Genomic DNA, 22,665 nt, shown 5'->3' on the forward strand with positions numbered 1-22,665 from the left:
CATAGATTTCTAAATTCTGATGTGCAACAATCATTTATGCTAGATACATTTAAAGTAGACATTGAAATATCAAGTAAAAGAAACTGTATCCACATCTACTGGACTAAATACATGTTTAACACCTAGGTTTACTTTTATAAGTGATACAAATACATTTTACATTCTTAAATAATGGATGCCTACGGTATTAATTTGTATGCTTCCCCATACAATGAAATGTATAAAGGAATGTGTATTTACCGACATTACTGTTCTAGACTGTGATTTTTTTCTATCCCTTCTCTCCCCAACTTCCCCAGTCGGTTTCCACAGACTAATGTACCAGTCCTTAATCTTTGGCTATGAAATCTGTTTGACTTGAATGAGGCAATGTTAGTTATTAAGGCTTGCTTTTGTATTGTAGCTTTATCCTCTGATATGATGCCATTTTTTTCAAGGTACAGTGGGAGAATCATGGCTATCTTGTATCTTCAGGCTCTGTGTTTATGGCTTTCCTTTCTGGGTTAGAAACTGAGTGAGGAAAATCTTCCAAAATCCCAACGCTTTCTGATGATTGAGACTTGCCCTCATTACTGAAATAAAGTCTGCTCCCCATCCATCACAAAATGTGGAGGCTGTCTATATTGTAAACTTCACATTCCGAGATTCAAGGGTCTTTCTCCTACTTGTCCGGCAGAATCATCTGCTATTAAGCCATTTGGACTGTGGTCTTCCTAGCTCTGACGATAAAACCCTGCAGAAAATCGCCTCTCCGCACCTTGTGTTCTTTCAAAACCAGCTTAAGGACAAAGGAATTCCGTCTGTTTTGCCGTCACCTTTTTAGGCTGCTGAAAATTGAGTGCGGCAAATTCTTCACCTTTAGCTCTGGCCGGTGCTAACAGATTTTACAGCATCCTGCTGAAAAAGGATCTGCACAGTATCCTGGAAATCTGGGACCCATTCTCTATTTTAATTCTTTTGGGAGATAATTCGAATCTTTCTCCACATTTAGACCTGGATGTTCGGTAAGTGTACTTGTAGGCGACTTTTCGAGAAATCTGCCGAGAAAAGGCCAAGAAAGAGTTCATCCCTTCGGGTCAAAAGGGCGTTATCTTTTACACAGAGCTGAGCGGCTGCTTCATTAACAGTCTGCTCCTGAAGGGTGGGATGTCTGCAGTCTTTCTTTTGTGAGCCCCATCTCCCACATATCGCGCTATATTTCCGAATCTCCTCCTCTTTATGCGAATCGTCATCATTCATCTCAAAGATGCGGCCAATCATTTCAGCCAATTTCTTGCGGGTTTCAGCAATTCTTTCACTTCATTCGAGTCACTTCGGGGGAGCGTGGGGACCATTCGCTCCACACACTCAGCCACACGGACAGAGCAGAGGCTGCATCTAGAGCCTCCGCTGGGGAGGCTGGGGAGACAAGGTCTCCTGGGGAGAGGCTGCGCTCGCTTTCTGTGTTGTGGTGACCTTGCCAAAGTCTGGAGTCGCTCGCACTCCCCACGACGTCCTACTTAGCTAGCCCCAGGCTCTGCACACGTGTGGTAGCAGCACATTTGGGGATCTTCAGATGAGGTTCCCAAGCATTGATGCTCACCTCGTAAGAACTACAAGACATTCTCAACCACGTAGGAGAACCCTCTGGTAATTTATAAGTGGGGATGCTACTGACAGACAAGAAAGTCGGAGGCTGATTAAAAAGGCCAGGGTTTGTAACCCAGCCCCTTAAAGCCTGTGACCTTCTAAATGAAGGGGCTTGCTAGCCATGCCCACCAGGCCCAAGATTTCCAAGAACTCCTCTTCGCCCGCTTCACGGGGCTGCTGGACATCATCACCACCTAGTTGGGTGAAGGCATCAAAATAAGAAGAAAGGTTGGCTCTTTGTAATATTCGGTACAACTCAAGCTCCCCAAGGTTCCTAGTACAGCTGATGCCGGTACTGAGGGGCCAACTTTGCAAGATGATGCAGCTCTCTTTTCTCTCTCCTTAACTCCGAAAGTAGTGCCAATCACACACACACACACACACACACACACACACACACTCCCTCCAGTCCCCAGCGCTCTCGGGACAGTGGCAGCAGCAGAGACTCCTTTCTCATAGGAAGGGAGGAAGGAGGACGGGGGGAAAGGAAGATAGTGGAGCCTCTCTCCTCCGCCCTCGCCCATTATCCCTCTTCCTCCTCCTCCGCTAAGTCTTCCTCGGGCATCGGGGTTCCTCGGCTCCCCGCAATGGCTCTGGGGGACCTCGAGCTGTGGGTTGCGGGCGGAGTGCGCGGAGATGCTGAGCCTGGCAGGCGGCAGTGGCGTCTCCCTCCCTGCCTGCCAGCCGCAACTTACCCCCTCCCCCATCCCGCTCCCTCCCGCTGTCTCGCTCCCCTCCACCTCCCCTCTACATTTAACTCGACCAGTCCAGAGGAGACATGGAAGAGAGAAGACCCTCTCGTCCAGTGAATCTGTTTCTTTCGGGTTGGTTACCCAATGACGCTAAGGTTACCACCACCAGAAAACAATCAATTTAATAATTGCATGGCCTGGGAAATAGATGCCTGTCATTATTTCTGATATGCCACGGGCGGCACTGGGAATTTAAATGGTTTGTTCAGGGTCATATATTTAGTATTTGTCAGAGGCGAGACTTGAACAGGTATTCATGTCTTTGAGGCCAGCCTTCTGCTATGTTAACTTGCTTCTTAGTTTTTACTTAAAGCTTTGGAAGCGTCCTACCCTACACGTAGTTGAAGAAGTAGCATGGGAGCGCCAGAAGGGTTGAGTAATTGATGCAGCTGCTGCCGGGCCTCCCGCTGGCGAGCTGTGTCTGCTGCTGTCTGCTGCTGCTGGATTTCACCTGTGAGAGGAAGTTCATTAAATAGACGAGAGAGATGATTCATTAAGGACCCCTACTCAAACTCTACTCAGTATTAGTCAGTTCATTATGATCCTGTAAGGCGTGATGGTTGTTAGCAATTATTTCAAAATATTCATCTAGTATTACATATTTGATCAATCACCTAATAATAGGTATAAAAATAAGCAGTGTACTAGTCCATGTTTTGTATGTCACCTGGAATATAGATTCTAATACAAGGGCCTTATAATAGGCCTTAAACTTTAATGTAATGTTCATTACTTGTTTACCAGCTATAGAGCTTATTTGTTTAACCACAAGAATGCTGACTCAGATATCTCCATCCTGTTTTGCTCAGATTCCACAATCAAATCAAACATGGGGGTCGGCGTGATAGGGAAAGTCCCCCCCATATGTTCTTGGAGCATATGTATAGCTTGTACCATCACCTCTTGCCTGACCTAAGGAGGAGCCCATCTATCTTGTGACCACCTAGTCAGCAGAGATAGTCCTTGCTTCACCTAACTTGTGACCCTGTTGACGTGTTATTTTTGCTTATTTTAGCTTGTGTGTCATATGTCAAACAATGGAATTCCGTATTTTGTATAGTCACTTTAGAATGCCTAGGTAATGAATCTTGTATCAAACCCTATAAAAATAAAGCCCTGAAAGGAGGGAGTATCTCAGATCCTGAGGCAGATCTGGTCCACTTCCCATGGACCCTTTAATACAGTGCCATTGCCTCAATCCTCTTTTATTGAGGAGAATTAGCTATTCCAGGGGTGGAGAGACAGAAAAGACAAGGAGAGATCAAAAGAAAATGCTTCCACCAAAATATCATAGAAATAGAAAACAGAGAGCTTTGGAGGTGCAGTATAAAGCAGCAGGCATAGTCTTCGAGATACTTGACTTGGAACCTAACAGCCATGTAATGGTGGCCAACTCACTTAACCTCCTTCAGACTCAGTTTCCTCATATGTAAAATGAAGGAGTTAGACTAGATGGCCTCCAAACTTTTAAAATCCAATGGGTTCCATATAACTTCAAGTACGGAAGACTTGGGCTCAAATCCCATCTTTGCTATTTACTAGCTATGTGATTTTTTTTTATTGTTCAGTTGTCGTCAGTTCTATCTGACTCTACATGACCCCATTTGTAGCTTTCTTGGCAAAGATACTGCAGTGTTTTGCCATTTCCTTCTCCAGCCCATTTTACAGATAAGGAAACTAAGGCAAACAAAGTTAAATGACTTGCCCAGTGTCACACAGCTAGTAGATATCTGAGGCCAGATTTGAATTTAAGAAGATGAGTCTTCCTGACTCAAGCCTGGGTACTCTTTCTACTGCACTACTTAGCTGCTCCAAGTCACTAAACCTTCAGTATTTCTTTACAGCCTGGATGGGACTGGTTGAGTGCTGTCTCTTGGCCATCATGGCATACAACTGCTATGTGGCCATCTGTATCCCACTGAGATATTCTACCAGCATGGATCTCCAACTCCTTGGGAAGATGGTGGTTGGGGCTTATGCAGTTGGATTTTTCAATAGCCTTCTTCAAACACCCTTTGAATTGGTTCATCATCTATGAGCCAAACATAATTAATCTTCTTTTTTTCTGTTATGTGCCTCAGATCATATAGCCTTGTCTGGCTCCAACTCCTTTATTAACCAAACGATGATATTTGTATTAATAATTTGCACTGCATTGTTCTCATTCCTTATTATCCTCATGTCCTATGGATACATCTCAGTTATAGTCCTGAAGGAAAGGTCAAAGCCTTCAACACCTTTGCCTCTCACCTGATAGCTGTGACATTCTTCTACGGCACTGCCTTTTTTGTGTACTTGCTTTCCAACTCTGGCCATTCCCCGAACTTGGACAAGGTTATCCCTATGTTGAATCCCCTGATCTACAGCTTCATGAACAACAAGATCAAAGATGCCCTGAAGAATTTTATAAAAAGAGACATTTTCCCCTTAATAATTAAATTTGTCTTTATCTTTATTATTATGAATCAATGATGATCACCTCCGCAACAACTGGGGGAAAGTGAGACCACTGATTCATTGGTATAGGCTCCACTCTAGGCAGAAATTCTGTCCATTAAAACAGATGGGCTACCTACTTACAAAATTGTTTTTAGGGAGTTTCCTGGGTTACTTAGAGGTTAAATGACTTGCCCATGGCCAAGTAGTGTGAACCCAGGTGATCTAGGCTGGTCTTCTATTCACTAAGTTATGCTTTTTCATAATAATTCTAACAATAACTATTTAAATAGCGTTCCCAAAATAACCAATGGTAAATTTTATGTGAAGCCTGAATTAAAATATATTCAGAGGTCTTTTAAAAAATAATTTTTATTGATATCTTTGTTTTCACATGATTTAATTTTTTCCCATGTCCCTTTTCCTTTCCCTTCCCAGAAATCCAGCTCTTATAAAAGATAATTTTATGGACAGGTTTTTTTTACTGGAAAATTAATCTGGCTCATCATTTAATGGTAGGGAGGATAAAGTAGGAAAGTCTGTATGCTGCACTGATATCTTCAAAATATAAAAAAAGAAACAAAAGAATCCACTAATGCAATGAGTGGATCTTCTCACTGCATTAGTGGATTCCTTTGTTTCTTTCTGGACTTCTGGGCAAAGTAGAGGAGTCTCTGTGAGGAAAATTCCAGAGCAAGCAGGCCACATGCATGCTAGGCTACTCCAGTGTGAGAAAGTCCCAAGTGCTGAGGGAAATTCCAGGATGAGCCAGCTGTAGAGAAGGCATGGTATTGAAGTCCAGAAAGTTGGGGACAGAACCAGGAGGAGTATGGTGGAGAAGAATAAACTAGGCTTCACAAAAGTGAAGAGTTTTATCCATGGCAACACAATTGATAAGTGTCAGAGGCTGGATCTCAAAAGTCTAGGAGCCAAGTCTCCCAGCTACAAGTCATTTCCTCAACTGCAAAGTAGACATAATAATATTTGCTTTATCATGATACATATCTCATAGGGTCATTGTGATGCTCAAATGAGATAATATATTCATAGCACTCTCTGGCTACTCCCAAGCTTCTTATGCCTATCTGGAATGCAGTCTCTTCTAATGAATGCTCATAAATCTGCAATCTTCCTGAATTTCTTCATGCAAAAGGTAAACATTTTATCATCAGTTATACAGTGTTGATGAAAATGAATAATTTACTTAAAATAGAAAATCAGGAAAACACATTAATAACACATTCCCAATGCATGTCCCAAGCCAAACTACCTCCCAACTCTCCTGTGCATCTAGCCCAATCCTAGCCCTGCAATGAAGCTAGAAGCCCAGCATCAGTCTATGGAAACCAGAAGCACTGAGATGACAAATTTCTATCAATGCATCCCACCAATTATCAAGCATTTACTAGGACCTATTTATGTTTCATGCTCTGTGCTAGAATCTGGAGAAACAAAAACAAAAATGAATTAGTCATCTTCAAGGAGCTTATAATCTATAACTATATGCACACACACAATATACACAAATATATAATACAAAGTACTTTGGAGTCCAACCCCATCATTTTGTAAATATGGAGACTGAGTCCTGAGTCAAATGAAGACACAGATTAAATTGATTTGGAAGAAGGGTATGAAATAGCCTTTAAAAAGTGTACCTCTTCTGTGGAGCTCACACAGTATAGGACCTCAGGATCAATGGACTTAGGAAGACCATCCCCTCATTGAATGATTTGTAAGTGATTTGCTAAAGGTCAAAAAGCTCGCAAGTGGCAAATCCAAGACTCAAAACAAGATCTGTCAATTCCACATGCAATGGACTTTCTATCATATCACAATCTTATCTTGCTCCTACAGAAATAAAAAGAAGGCTTATATTAGCTGGTGATCTAGTGAGGGGTGGCAGAACCAAAGCAGGCCTTGAAGCTGTGACTGGGGAAAGGGTATAGAGTAGGTCCTGGGGACTGGGCATACAGCCCAAATGGAAAGCACAACTGGAGAGTATGTGAAAGGGATCATACATTGCTTGATATCTGTATAGTTAGAACAGATGAAGGCAAGACTGTCAAAATGATTTGTCTTAATTATAAGTAGTTTGCATCCTAAAATTCCTTCACTTTGGAATAAAGTTTACACATACCACTGTGCTGAAAGCCAAGAGGTACTACCAGGGAAGGAGAGAGAGAGAGAGAGAGAGAGAGAGAGAGAGAGAGAGAGACATAATCTTTGATTAATATTTTCCCCGATTTTTACCCTGGAGGGGTGATGATCAGAGCTATAACTAGGGCAGAGTAACTGAGCTCTTATACGAAAATTTAAAAAGGAAAAAAGAACTAAATAATGCTTTTAAAAGATGGTACAATTTTAAATTTTGTTGCATTTACATGTTAAGACTTTCCCTCCTCTAGCAGAACAGAAACCACCAATCTTAGCACTTGGTTACAAGAATAGTTCACCAAAACAGAGACCGCCCTGATGGCAAACATTATTAATAATACCCATATATGAGCCATTATCATCATTAATTCCTTCTTTGCAAATTAATTACTTTTCCCATCATTTTATTTTTAAATTTATGAAGGAAAAACATTTGTTAAGTGCTGAGGATGCAAAAAGAAAAACGAGACAGTCTCTGCACACAAGGCACTCGAAGCCTAATTGGGAGAGATGACAGATATAGCAGGGTTCTGCTTCAGGGTGGGTGGGAAAATACAAAAGTCCTAAGAGTTCATCAGTAAAGCAAAGGGTAAGGCACAGGCATTGTTATGGTACACTAACAGGTTGATGGCAGTGCCTGGGGGGATGGAAGGCATTGTGGTAGTATATGGATGGTAAGGTCTGTGTGATAATCAGCATTTATTCGGTTGGTTGTGATTTGGTGGGTATCAGTGATTTAAGCAGGTGATTAAGTTTGAGTTAATTATGTTAATTAATAGTGTTAGGATAAGAGTCGTGATTACTTAATCAACTATGTATTAGTGGTGATGTCTATGTATTAACTATACTCTTTAAAAGATTTATATGTTGACCAGTGTTAAAGATAGACCTGCTGTATTACACCCTGCCTTCCCCGACTCCAACGATGTTCCTGTTGGCTGCTATGTTCCAGAAGACAATAGCTTCCTCTATGCCACACCAGATGGTCATAACAAACATTGAAAAGTCCCGAGAACTTTGTTGCCAAGCCACTGACTAAACAGTGGAAAGCCCCAGACCTCTATCGCGTGGTCACTGATTACACAGGAAGATAGCCTGTCATTGTCACCTCTTGTGCCTAGTCATTGATTAAACAAGCAGGTGACTGGGGTACATCATCATTGACCAATCATGGAGTTCCCCCTCATCCCCTTGACCAATCATGTAACTTTTTCCTTTTTGGAATTGACCAATCAAAGAATTGTACCACTCCATTCTATGTTTATCATTCTCTCATTCTCCATAACTATGCTGGGTGCTCAGACAGAAAGGGATGCTTGACTACAGAGGAAAGTCTTGGATCCAATATCTTGGGAACCACCAGATTCCCTAATAAATGGAAAATTCTCAGATTCCTCACGCCTCAGTGGTCTTTTGTGGCAGATTGGAATTTTGGCGTCACACCTGGCGCACTGCCATCCTACCAAGTTTGTAGTTAGTAACTCCCAACTCGTCTAAACAGTATGACTAGTCATTTTTACTCCTTAGTGTGGGATTGGGGACAGAAACTGAAGAAGTCTGACCCATCATTATTGAGAATCAGGGAATATGTCTAAGGGCCTGAGCAGAACGATTCCTTCCTGCAAGGGTGAGATTGGGGGAGAGGGAATCAGCGTCCATCCAAAATATGGTAAAAGGAAGAGGATATTGGCATAAAGGTTGGGGGGAAGGAACCCTCACAGTGACTGTTTCCTCCTGGCCAACCCAGATAGGGTATAGGCTACTTAGTCTGGTGAGAAGGGAAGAGAATCATGAATTGCTTTTAATTTAATTAATATTAATTTTAACAACTACAACATCATTATTATGAAAATATTTAATATCACCCTCATTTATGAATATATGCCTCTCCTACCTAGCAAGTCTTCTTTGTAACAAAAATTAAGAAAGAAAAGGAAAAAAAAACATTTAATAGAAGTAATCAGCACATAACTGAATCTGAGTACGTTGTGGAGGGAGGGAGGGCCCTTTATCTTTCTTTTCCAGATATAAACTCCATTCTTAAGCAACCTTTAAAAATGGGCAATAGCATCTAACCTCCTCCTGTGTTTGTTTCTGCTTCTCCCCACTTTTCCTGCTAAATTAGCCATAGAGCGAAGCCCAATTACTTTACTCTAATCTTCCAAGGACAGTATGGATTGGCAGAAAATCACTTGTATTTGAAGCTCAGCTGGCCAACAGAAGAATGCATTAGATCTCTCGATTCTATGGTTTATTATAACCATCCATATTTTCTATCTGAACTTCACCCAAATTACATGTGCACTATGATCTTTTTAGCATAACATATATAATATTCCACACACAAAGTCCCTCACCCCTGCAAACAAGGAAAGGGGTTCGTTTTCTCATTTAAAGGTGAGGGGGAGACTTGGTCATTATAATCTCAAAGTTTTCAGTTTTGATTTTTTGAAATCTTTTTCCTTCCACTTTGGTTGTCCATATGTATATTCTTTTCCTAATTCTGTTTACTTCATTTCATATCATTTAACTTGTCCTCCCGTGATTCTCTGCATTCTTTAAAGTCATCATTTCCTTCAGCATAGTAATATACTCCATCACATTCATGTACCACAACCTGTTTAGCTATTCCATAAACAATGGGAATTTCTTTTAAATTCTTGGTTTTGCTGACATATAATTGTGTAGAGAGGTTCCTGATTGTTCTTTTTATTTTTTCTCTCTTTATCATGGCTTTGCTTTGTTTATTTATAGCCTGATTTCATTTTCTTATCTCATCATTTTAATTGGGACAGTTAAGTGTTTGCCAATTTTGTCAGTCTTTTCAACAGACCAACTTTATTTTGTTTATGATTTCCATAATTTTTTGTTTTGTACTTTATCTATTTCTTTTCTAATTTTTAAGATCCTTCATTTTAATATTTTTGTTTGTTTATTTCTAATTTTGGAGTTATCTTCTGATTTTTAAATTATATCTTCAGTTTATAAATATCCCTTTTCCATTTCATTATTTGATCTGAGGATACAGTTCTTTCCTCTTAGGAAAACTTTACCTCTATCCCAGAAATTTTGGTATGTTATTTCATGGCTTTCATAGTTTGGAACATGGAGTTTGTAAAGAGGAGTAATGTGGAATAAGGCTTTAAAGCTGAGTGGAAACCTGATCGTGAAGAGCTTCACATGCACATGTAACATGTGCATGGGCTTTCTCTGGCCGCTTACTCTCTGGGATGGCTCCCTTATTTTAACATGCTATTATATATTTGCAGGTCTAGATTCCCTGAGAAGGACCACCATTATGCAGTTACAGTGAAACTCTCACAGAATCTTAGAGGGGTAATCAATGCCATTGTGGAATTTCTGACTACTATAACTCTTAAGCCCTTACCAGTGTGCTTCTATTTACACAAAACCATTTAGTTATAATGGTGACACCATTAGATCTTAAACACAACCATTTAATTAGCAATAAGGTAAAATTAATAATCAATACATCACAGTTATTCAGCATAAATCAAATATGTTATAGTTCATATATAAATATGAATCACATTCTATCAATATCTGAGAGGGAGAGTGGGTATGCACTTACATAAACCTGGTATGATACATAAATCTGGTAGCAAAAACCCATGGTTTCAAGATAACTTATTCCTGTGGATTGAAGGCTTTGAGGTCATTGGTCTATAAAGGAACACCTGTACCACAGGAAGCTCCATCTCTGTCAGTTCTTTTGCTCTTTTTTGAATTGCAAGTTTCTCTTGATGGGCAAATTTTCTTCTTTTCTACTTTCAAACTGATAAAGCACTGACAAGCTCTTTTCACCCACAGTCACCCACAGTCACTCTTAAAAGGGAGTTGAAAAGTGTTATATGGGCTAGCAATTCCCTTTAAAGCGCGCAGCTCATTAGGCTGGCTCTCTCTCTCTAGGCAATGGAAACCAGCCCAACCAATGCTTTACTCTCAGTGATGCTGCGTGTTCTTATCAACGGTCAAGATGAAGAGCCAGCAGCTAATCAGCTGCAAAGTAAATCTTGCCCTTTTTGCATTTCCCTCTCATATAACAAGAAAGGGCAGCAGAGGGCAGCAGAGAGCAGCAGAGGTCTCCCTCACCCAGCACGAGCACCAAGGGTCGATTCAGCTGTCTGGCCAATAAGGAGCAGCTGAAGCCTTGCCAACTCACTCTCCAGCTGCTAATTTCATCTCATTGTTTTGTAAAAGCTGAATGTTCCAGCAGTTTCATAAGTGTTTGCCCTCCTGCTCCATTCTCCTCTATTACCTATACTTGACCTCAGCATCTAGATTAATAACGCCTTTTATGGTTTAAACTAGAGCCACCTGGTGCTCACTTTTCCCTTAAAAACTCATAAACTCCCCCTTTCAGCTAGTTAGGAAGTAAAGTGCTTGTTCATTTATCTTTTATTTATTGTGAGACAATTGAGGTAAAGCGACTTGCCCGGAGTCACACAGCTAGTGTTATGTGTCTGAGGCTAGATTTGAACTCAGGTCTTCCTGATTCCACGATTGGTGCTTTATCCACTGCACCACCTAGCTACCTCAACTACCTTTTATTATTCAAAGAGTTATTTATCACTTGGGGAGTTTTACCACTTGGTGTCTTAAAAAGTAGTCACAATAAAAATGAGCTGAGGGACCACAACAGTCCTGAAGCCTCACCCTTTTCTCAGTCTTCAACATAGTCCTTCTAACATTTGGTGTTTCAGAAAACTATACCTTTTCATATTTAGATTTTATAAGTTTTTGGTATATAATAAGTTATTTTCCTACCCCCTTTACCCACCAATTTATTCATATTTGATAGGGGTGTCATCTTACATTCTTTACAAGATTATTCAAGCCTTTTTGTTCACAAATTATTTGCAATGTCACGAAAATATTCGCAAATGTCAATTTTGTATCTATTTTGGTAACCAAATTGCTCGCACATTTGGCTGAAAACATGGTTCTTATACATGTATTATAGAAGATTTTATTAAACAAAAATTATTTTCCTTCCCCTTTTACCAAATTCTTCACCTTTGAAAGAGCCATCATCTTACGTTATTCAAAAGTTGACATTTCTTTTTCTTTATGCACAAATACTTTTTTCTGCCTTGTGTGTGGTTTGTCCTTCATTCTTGAAAAAGACCATATCAGCAGAAAGAAGATGACATGACTTGCAATTGACTGATTTGAGTGAGGGTGAGCTATGCGGTCAGTCACCAGCCTTACTTTCTCCTCCAGAGCTATCTGGGTCCAGTGGCCAGATATCTATCAGGAGGACTGGAGATGGCCCAGAATGCAATGGGAGGGAGGCCTTGTCCCTTTTAAGCTAAGGTCTTTTCAGGTTCTCACTTTGAGTAAGTCAACACCCATTCAATGAAAAACCTCTATTGTCGTTAACCAGAATGGCCGAGTGGTTAAGGCGTTGGACTTAAGATCCAATGGACGTGTGTCCGCGTGGGTTCGAACCCCACTTCTGGTAGAAGGGTTTTTTCCTTACTCAGAGCAGAACCCTTCATGTTTTATAGGGGCAAGCACCTACCACTTAAGTTCTAGCAGAGGAATTATAAAATTTGACATATATCTTTAAAAGATTATTTTGGCAGCCATGTAGGAAGCATCGTGAAGGAATTGGAACAGAGTCACTGGAAGCAGGGACACCAATCAAGAATCTGTAACAGCATTCCAGTAAAGAGGTGATATTCAGGCTAATATAAATATAGCTTTTATATAAGGAGAGAAGAGGATGAATGCCAAAAGTGTAAAGGGAGAATTGATAAAACTTGGAAACTGATTGGATAAAGGACATTAGGGACAGGTGAGAGAAATGCTTATTAATAACAAGTGATTTGGGGAGATCCAGAGTTCTCTCCTTTTTCTAAAGTCCTGATTTCCAAAGTTCAGTCTCTTGAAGGACATTGCTGATAGTGAGATTGAATTCAGAACCCACCCAGGTGGGGAAGCCATTGTGCTCTACTCAGGTTTGGGCGGGGACAAATTCTTTGAATGCTTTCACTGGCTGGGGGAGGGAAGGAAACTTAGAAAGTAAATGACATAATGGAAGTTTATTTGAATGGTTTCAGCCCCTCCTCATAGTATTCTTCTCTCATTAATTGTTAACCAATCAGAATTGATTACTCTCTCAGAAATACCCACCCCTCATCCAATGGGCATATAAACCATGAGCCAGCTGCCGTGATTGTCTTTGATTTAAGAGAGAGACAGCCAAATGACCATCCTTTTATTAATAAACGAGCTGGCATTAATAATAAAATGATTTAATTACCCAAAAAATATGTCTCTCAAACTTTTAAAACGGCGCATGAGGATGTTGTGAGGATGACAAAGTTAGCAGATCTAGGTAACTGGAGGAATGGTATCACCCTCAACGAAAACAGGAAGTTTGGAAGAGGCACAGATCTAGGTGTGAAGATAATGGTTTCTATTTTGTGTAAATTGAGCTTGAGGTTGTTATGAGACACCCAGGAAGAGGTATCTAATAAGCAACCGATGATGTCTGACTGGGGTTCAAGAGAAAGATGAGGGGAGGAGAGCTAGCGCTAAAGAGACAGAGATATAGGTAGAGATAGAGATATAAGTGACATAAATAGAGACGGAGATAGATATTTTTTTGCCATTCATCTACCTAGGATGATATTTGAACCCACAGGAGCTGTGGAAGTGGAAACAGTGAGTGTAGATTCAGCTAGGTGGCACCATGGATAGAGCATTGGCCTGGAGTCAGGAAGACCTGAGTTCAAATTTGGCCTCAGACACTTGCCAGTTATGTGACTACAGGCAAGTCATTTAATCTCAATTTCCTCAACTATAAAATGAAAATAATAGTAGTACCTACTTCACAAAGCTGTTGTGAGGATCAAATCAAAGATCTGTAGTGGTTAGCACAGTGTCCAGAGGACTTAATAAATACTTCTTCCTTCCTTCTCTCCCTGCCATGTTTTTTTTTCCTTCACGTTTGAGAGTGTCAAGTGAACAAAAATTTTTCAAAGAATGGAAAAATATATAGAAGAATATTGGAAAGAAAGACACAGAGACATCAAAAGACAGACACACATTTAGACAGACAGACAGATAGACAGAGAGACACATAGATACATAGACTGAAAACAAATCTAGAATAATCATGAGTTGATGAGGCAAGCTCCTTGTTGGTTCAAAAGGGGATGGAATCAAGTATAAAAGTAGAGGTGTCGGGGCAGCTAGAGCACCAGGCCCGGAGTCAGGAGGACCTGAGTTCAAATCTGGCTCAGACACACAACACTAACTAGCTGTGTGACCCTGGGCAAGTCATTTAACCCCAATTGCCTCACAAAAGAAAAAAAAAGAATTTGAGGGATTATCATTTGGAAAAGGAATTAGATGTGCTCTATCTACGTGGCCCCAAAGCGAACAGGTAGGAATGATAGAAGGCTGTAGTAAAAAAGGTAGATTTGGGCTTGGTGTTGAGAAAGACTTCCTTACAATTGGAGCTGTCCAAAATCAACATGAGCTGCCTCAGGAGGTAGTGAATTCCTCTTCACTAAAGGTCTTCAAGTAGGGGCTGAGTGACCCCTTGTTGGCAGTGTTGTGAAGATTTTTGTTCAGGTATGGGTCAGATTGGGTGTCCTTGGAGATACCTTCCAAGACTGAAATCACATAATACCATGACCTCAGAGGCATTCAAAGTTACAGGTGCCTCAGAAGGCAGCGAAAAGAAGCTGAGTATAAATGGCTTATAACATCTTATCAATAATGACCTGTACAGAAATGATAGGTGTCAGTGCTCATTCCCTTGTCAAATTATTTTCACTTATATATCTGTGTAAATGCTACATCCTCCCAAGTATAATATAAGATCCTTAAAGATAGGGACTAATTTTCATTTTATTTCTGTATCCTAGAACCACACACAGTGCCTGACACAGTAAGTTCTTTATAAACTATTGTTAGAGTAATTAATTAATTAATTCATGGCCAGAAAAAGGAGGTGGGCTAGTCTCAGAGTTGGAGAGAAGCATAGCATGACAGACAATATGAATGTTGCACTGGTAACATGAAATTTCAAAAGGTAAAATATGTATTTTTAGAAAGAGGAAAGTTTTCAGCATGTTGGGCAGATGATTTGTGGAAGGTTTATGGAAAGACAAGCATGCATGAAGCACTTTCTTCTAGAAAGACATTGAACAGGGCATGCTTGTTTAACCAAGAAATAGTGGCTAAAAATGAGCATAGACACATGACAGTGACATAAACCTAAGGCAGGAGATGTTTCATGTCTATCTTTGGGTTTATGGGTCACTGTCATGTCTCTATGATCATTTTTTGCCCTTTGCTTTACACACACACACACACACACACACACACACACACACACACTGAGTGATTTGTAGTCATGCAGGCATCAGTAGAAAAATACTAGTACTTTTAAAAATGGACCATTTTTGTTATTCCCAGGGTCACAGAACTGTGAGATTTCAGCCTTGGAAGGGTTGTGTGTATGTGTGTGTGTGTGTGTGTGTGTGTGTGTGTGTGTGTGTGTGTGCGTGTGTGTGCATGTGTGTGTGTTCCCTTTAATTTCATAAGATCACAGACTTAGAGGTGGAAGTGATATTAAAGACCATCAAGGCCAATCCCATACACAGGCCTTGCCTCATCACCATTTTACTGAGGCCCAGAGAAGTTCAGTGACTTACCCAGGATTACAAAGTTAATATATATTGGAGGTAGGATCTGAACTCGGGTCTTCCTGATTCCCAGTCCAGCCCTGCTTTATATCCTCATGACTTTTTCAGTGGACCCCCAGGGATGATTATGGGCATTGTAATCAGATTCACTGCTTCTGTCTCCATTTGGCCTTTGCATCTCCATTAATCTTGGCAATTTCTCAATCCTCTCAATGTCCCCTTTCCTTTCTCTTGTTAATCATACTTTCTAATTAATCAAGGACATTTAAATGTTCTGCAACATTCTGACTTCATGAAGCACCTTCTACTTCGTTGTCTTGAAGGGCAAAGAACCATTAACAGACTACAGTGTACCCTGTACTTTCATTAATATGGGAGTCAAAGGCATTTCTAGTCACACAATAGTCTTCAATACCAATGAGGCAAGAGGGATGGGGGAAGTGCAGGGGACAAAAGAGTCTCATTGATACCATCTGTAAGCTCCAGGTACTGTGTCTTAAACTTGTACTTCCTCCGACCTTAGTAGAATACTCTTTGGACAACAGGCATTTAATAATTGTTTCTTAAATTGAGTTATTCGTGGATGGTTTTGCCCACTATCAGTCACCTTCTGCATAGCCTTTTAAGTTCACAGCTCAAATGCTAGCACCGACACTGATGAAAAGTAGGTGCGGTGATGAGAAATTACACATTCCCTCTCAATCACCTTCTTCACAGCATTTTTAATCTCCTTGTTTCTAAGGCTATAGATCATGGGATTCACCATAGGGATCACCACTGCATAGAAGACTGATACCATCTTGTCCCTGCCCAGGGCATAGCTGGAGCGGGGACGCATGTACATGAAGAGGCCAGAGCCATAGAAGAGAGTCACAGCAGTCAGGTGAGATGCACAGGTACTAAAGGCCTTAGACCTACCTTTGGTGGAGCTGATCTTCAAGATAGCCACAACAATATAAATATAAGACACAAGGACCATGAGGACAGACATTACCCCGACAATGACCCCCACAAGAAAGGTCACTATCTGGCTAGTAAAGGTGTCAGAGCAAGATAAGGCCAAGACAGGAGGAAGGTCACAGAAGAAATGATTGATGATGTTAGGCCCACAGAACCGATGATTATAGACAGAGTAGGTTTCAATTAGAGAGCTGAAAAACCCACCCATAAATGCTCCTCCCGCCAGCTTGATACAGAGTGTGTGGGACATGATGACTGTGTAGAGGAGTGGGTTGCACACAGCAGCATAGCGGTCATATGCCATAGCAGCCAGGAGGAAGCATTCTGTCAGTCCCATGCCACAAAAGATGAAATATTGAACAGCACAACCCAAGAAGGAAATGGTTTTCTGCTCTGCCATGGTGTCTGCCAGCATCTTGGGAGTGGTAGAGGAGCTGTAGCAGATGTCTACAAGGGCTAGGTTGCTGAGGAAGAAATACATAGGTGTATGGAGGTGGGAGTCCATCTGGATCAGTGTGATGAGGCCCAGATTCCAGGCCAGAGTCATGAGGTAGATCCCCAGGAATACCAGAAAGAGGACAATTTGTATTTGGGGGCAATCTGAAAAGCCCAGGAAGATGAATACAGTCACAGTCGTGGTATTTCTGCTCCCAGCCATTGCCCTGATCCCTGAAATTACAGAGAGACAAAGAGAACTATTTCTGGGAAGTTATTTGTGTTACTAATTGGTTAGCCTTTCAGAAGGGGATACATGAATCTGCTAAGGGCCAACTCTAATCCTGTTCTTCTGTGATGGTCACATAGTCAATCAATCAATCAACCAACCAATACTTTTGAAGTATTTGTGATAAGACAAATATTTATTAAACACCTACTAGCTGCTGGGCACTGTGCTAAGTGCTAGGGATACAAATAAGAGAAAGAAAGATGGTTCCCGCGCTCAAGGAGCTTACAGTCTTATAGCAGAAGACAATACACCAAAAGAAGCTAAAAGGAAGGGAAGACACCAGAGTGTGATGATAGAAGCAAACCAAACAGAGCAGTTGGTGACAAATGAAGAAATGGCTGCGTTTTGAGCCCTCTGCAAAAGGAAGCTACAGGAGGAATTTTTTGGTCCACCCTCCAGCCCTCCAGTCAGAGGGACAAAAGCAACTGAGGCTGCTAATTATGTACTTACTATGTGCCAAGCACTGTGCTAAGTGCCACAGATACAAAACGAAAATAAAAACAGCACCTGCCCTCAAGGAACTTCCATTCTGGTAGAGTTGAGATTTGAATTCTGCTCTTCTAGCTTCAAATGCAGCATTTTTCCACCAAAGCCATAAGCAGGACGGGACCACAGCGTGGGCTCCAGTATGGGATCATACAGGAGGACCCACACTTCCTGGAGAGAGGTGGCTTTTTCTTCTTGTAGCTGTCCAGAGATCCTCATCCCTATGTCTCCAGAAGACCTCCGTTCTGGCACTTTGAAATTCTCTGCCAGCCTGAGCCCGTCCAGAGGGACCCAATACATTACCCAGCTTTTCCCTTTCTATCCCATTTCTGTGAAGCCCCACTCCCAAATGACAGATATCAAGTTTCCCCACTTTATGCCATGTTGTAGACATCATTTTTGAGTTTCACAACAGCACTACTTACGGCTATTTGTCCCATTTCATAGATGAAGAACCCAAGACCCAGAATGTTACTTCAACATTACCCAATGCCACACAAATGGTAAATGAATGGTGGAGCTGAGACTGCAACACCAGGGTTCTGACTCAAGGTCTGGAGCATTTTCTGTATTACCAGGCTGCCCTATTCTATGAATGTGTATGTTTGTCTTAATCTCCTTAAAAACAGGGACTGAGTCTTCTACTTTTGAGCGTTATAGTAGCACGAGAGAAAAAGTGCTGGAGGGAAAATCAACAGACCTAGCTTCAAACCATGCCTCAGACGCAAACTAGCTATGTGACTCTAAATAGGTTCACATCTGAGAGCCTTGGTTTACTTCTCTGAAAAATGGGGACAATTAAGTTTGCTCCACCTACTTCCCCGAGAGTCATAGACAAAGGACAAATCAAAACTTAAGTGGCTATGGAAATGGGAGTTATTATTATTACTATTACTTCCCATAGGTCTGATCAAGCATACTCTTGGCATTTGCTATGTGCTCGTTGAACGAATGAATGCACATGCCAACATACTCACATATAAGTGTATCCCACAAAGACCTTCTCCCGATGCTTCTTCACAGTATGCTGGTGATTCTGGGTTCCCATTCAGTACAAACTACGGAAGGCCCTACCAACCTTGAAGTGGTTCCAATATGGGCAACTGAAGAACCAACTAATAGCTAGTCTGGCTATTAGTAGAGAAAATCAACAGGTATAGCATCCCTGGTGTCCACAAAGCGGACCTTTGAGGTCCACCTACTTAATACTCAGAAGGATAACCCCCACCAGAGAACAGCAGACAAGCAAATCTAGACTCAACATAAGGAAAATACTTCCTTAAAAAAAAAAAGGAGAGCTATCCCAAAGTTAGATTGTAATCTTCTTGAGGGAAGGGACTGTCTTTTGACTCTTTTTGTATCCCCAGCTCTTAGCACAGTGCCTGGCACATAGTAGGCATTTAATAAATGCTTATTGAATTGAAGTGGGACAGGCTGCTTTGGGAGGCAGATATTGGGGAAGCAGTACAGTAAAATGGAAAGAACCCTTGATTTGGAATCAGAAGACCTCATATGGAATCCCAGCTCTTTCATTTACTGTCTATGTGACCTTAGGTAAGTCACCTAACCTCTTTGGCCTCAGTCTCATGAATTGAAAATAAATGAAGTTAGACTAACTGGCCTCTCTCTCGGCTCTCAAGTCATGAACTTATGACAGTGGGTTCTTCCTCAGTGGTGGCCTTTAATTGAAGGCTAGAGAACCACTCTTCCGGCAACGCAGGTTGCTTAGAGAATTTTTGAGGCAGTGTGGTGCAGAATACTGAATATGGAGGTAAAGGATGTTGGACCATAGATCTTCCACCCACTCGCTGTGTGACCATGGCTAAGTCAGTCAACTTCTCTGGACCTCAGTTTCCTCATTTGTAAAATGAGGACACAATGATTTCGAGAGCCCTTCAACCTTTTGAATTTATAATCTTATAGTCCGTCCTATGTTGAGTTAGTGGTTAGACTAGTTGGACTCCTAGGACACTTCCAGCCTGACCCTGAGATTCAGTGAAACTGTAGGTTTGCAGAAATACTCAGGAGGTCTCATTTGGCAAATCCTAAGTGGAACTTAGCCAAAATTAACCTCTCAGGAGATCTTGCTTCTCCAAGGTATGTTGGCTAAGATGGTGTCTATCCTTATCTCATAAATGATAATGGCCAGCTACTCTCCCAGCTCCTACCTTCTACCCCACAATCTCCTGAGGCAACCCTCTCATCCCTGGTGCTTCACTTCTCCCCCTTGTCCCATGAGGCAGTCCGTTCCATTTTCCAACAGCCCTAAAGAAATGTTTCTCCATAAACTTTGTAGCAATCTTCCTCCCTGTGACTTCCTCTCTGAGGCTCAGATAGGATACTCCTTCTTCTCCTCTGTCACATGGCTACTAAGTGTCCAAGCTGGATTCAATTCTGCTGACTCAAAGTCCACTTCCTTTTCTGTTTCACTAAGTGTTCAGATCTTGAGTTTAAAGCATGGTTTTTAACGGCCTCACTTTGGAAAGTAGAGGAAACATTAAGAATAGGGGCTTGGGGGCAGTAGAGGTTAAATCATAAAATAAATTTCATTGGATCATATAGATATAGAGCTGGAAAAGACCCTAGTGGTCATGTAGCTCAACCTCTGATTTTACGGATAAGGAAACTGAAGACTTGAAAGTTTAGGTGACTTCCCCACGGATCCATAGGTAGAAAGTAGGAGAGTCTAAATCCAAATTCATTACTCTTTCCATTACACTAGGGGTGTGGGACCTGTTGGGATACATTGGCCTGAGCTCTGTAATCCCCAAGCAATGGCTCACTTGAGAGTTTCCACACAGGCATGTGAATTTAGCAAAAATATTGGGCTTGATCTTTGTAGCATCTGGAATTGTCCTGTTTCTCACCATTAGGGAAACTAATTCTGAGCTGGACAAAATATGAGTATAAACTTTCAAATCTTTTGTTTCCTACATGAACTTAGGCAAATCACTTCACTTCCCAGTAGCTCTTACTTGTAAAATGGCCAGATTGAACTAGATTACCTTGGACATACCTTTGAATATTCTGTATCTCTGTGATTTTGTGCTTATTTAGAGGATAGGAAATCTGCCACAATATCCCTGTTATATCAACAAAGATGCTAGTGATGGATTCTTTGAAATAACAAAAACTCACATTGATGTAGTGTTGTAAAGTATGTAAAATATTTCCCCCATGGCACCTCTGAAGTATGTCAATGCCATGATGTTAAACCTACATCATAGATTAGGAAGTAGCAGAAGCCTGATATAGTGGCTACAGGCTGGCTTTGAAGTCAGGAAGACCAGGATTCGTGTTTGAGGCAGGAGTCCATCTGAGAACTCCTGCTTCCAAACCTAGCACTGGTATGTTCTACTGTGACACACCGCCTCCTTTGAGAGCCCTACAATGCATTCTCTGACTTTCAGCTTTTCCTTCTTCTAATCTCTCCAGTTACAGAACTCCATTGAAGCCCCATTGCCATGGAAGCATCCAGAAAGAAAATGCCCAAGCCTTTAGAAGTTTTCCACGCCATCCAAATTTGCATGAGGTGTGGGGCATTCTTTGTGATCTCAGGGCCTGCTGAATTCATTAATCACACTTGCCTGTAAGAATGGAGAGGAAGGAATCTGAAGATCTCCTTGATGAGGTATCTCATTCCTACTACCAGGCTCTCTTGAACTAACTCTCTTTAATGAGAGGGCAAACAAGATGCTATAGAGATGATGTGCCTTGGCTTACATTATGTACAGTCTAGTTCAGGACCAGCACAAAATAGAGTCAGTGGCCTCTTCTTCTCCATTTACTCTCCAACCACCACCCTCAATAGTTCTAGGTTAAAAAAAAAAACAAGAAAATGGCCCTACCAAAGTTACAGAGCTTAGGGGGCGAACAGATCACAGAAGTACCAATAAGAAGATCTGGATTCCAATCTGTCTTCTTCCACCAGTCATCTGTGAAATCCAGCTCAAGTAATTTCCCTTGCCTGGGCCTCAGTTTCTTCATCTGTAAAATGAGTGGCTTAGTGCCCTTCTTTCCAGTCCTTTGCAATACATTTTAAGAAAGATGTTAATAAGCTAGAGAACATGCAGAATGGTGAGGGGCCTTAGTCACATGAGGATTGACAGCTAGGTATCCCAGTGCACAAGAGTACCGGATTTGCAGTCAGGAAGACCTGAGTTCAAAGCCCACCTCAGATGCTTACTAGCTATGTGATCCTGGGCAAATCACTTAACCTCTATTTGCTTTCATTTCCTCATTTGTAAAAGGAAGATAATAAAAGCACCTACCTCTTTGGGACCAAATGCTAGTTATTATTGTCACGTAAAACACAGGTCTGGGGGGCAAAGATGTGTGTGTGCAAGACAAGATAGCTGGCTTCAAGTATTTGAAAGACTGTGAATTGGAATGGGGATTACATTTGGCCCCAGAGCAAAGAGCCAGAAGAAATCGGTGCAAGTTGCAATAGCTGAAATGCAGGCTTGCTTTCAAAAGAAACTTGCCAGCAGTTAGAACTGTGCAAAAATGCAACTTTCTGCCTCCAGGGTAGTGTGTTTCCCCTCACAGGACATGTTTAAGCTGAGGTCTTGTATATATGTGTGTATGTGCGTGTGTGTGTATATGTGTGTGTGTGTATACATGAATATGTTTATTTATGTGTGTATATGTGTATATATGTGTGTATATGTGTGTCTTGTAGCAATCTTATATACATATAGGTATGTATGTGTATATGTGTATGTGTATGTATACATACATATGTGTGTGTATATAATGTGTATGTGTGTGTCAGGTGTATTGTAGGGGGACTGTTTTTCAAGTCTGCCTTCAGAATGGCCACTGAGGTCCC

At 41.2% G+C, this 22,665-nt stretch overlaps 1 protein-coding gene, 1 non-coding gene and 1 pseudogene across 2 annotated transcripts; 1 reads left to right on the top strand and 2 right to left on the bottom strand.

Moving 5' to 3' along the window:
* Window positions 1–710: 710 nt before the first annotated feature.
* On the bottom strand, window positions 711–2,336 carry LOC144455469 (NGFI-A-binding protein 1 pseudogene; annotated as a pseudogene).
* A 10,040-nt stretch (window positions 2,337–12,376) lies between these two features.
* Window positions 12,377–12,459, top strand: TRNAL-UAA (transfer RNA leucine (anticodon UAA)). Its single transcript has one exon. It is a non-coding gene; the product is annotated as a tRNA-Leu (tRNA).
* A 3,830-nt stretch (window positions 12,460–16,289) lies between these two features.
* LOC110200748 (olfactory receptor 5A2-like) lies at window positions 16,290–17,279 on the bottom strand. The gene has a single exon (XM_020976161.1). It carries the CDS (start codon window positions 17,277–17,279, stop codon window positions 16,290–16,292), a length of 990 nt encoding a protein of 329 aa, XP_020831820.1.
* Between the last annotated feature and the right edge of the window lie 5,386 nt (window positions 17,280–22,665).

The sequence above is a fragment of the Phascolarctos cinereus genome, unplaced genomic scaffold, assembly GCF_003287225.1.
Source record: "Phascolarctos cinereus isolate Bilbo 61053 unplaced genomic scaffold, phaCin_HiC Scaffold_9;HRSCAF=440, whole genome shotgun sequence".
NCBI lineage: Eukaryota > Metazoa > Chordata > Mammalia > Diprotodontia > Phascolarctidae > Phascolarctos > Phascolarctos cinereus.

What these genes read in the sequence shown, in the direction of transcription:
- LOC110200748 (XM_020976161.1), bottom strand. Translation starts at nt 17,279, where the DNA reads ATGGCTGGGAGCAGAAATACCACGACTGTGACTGTATTCATCTTCCTG.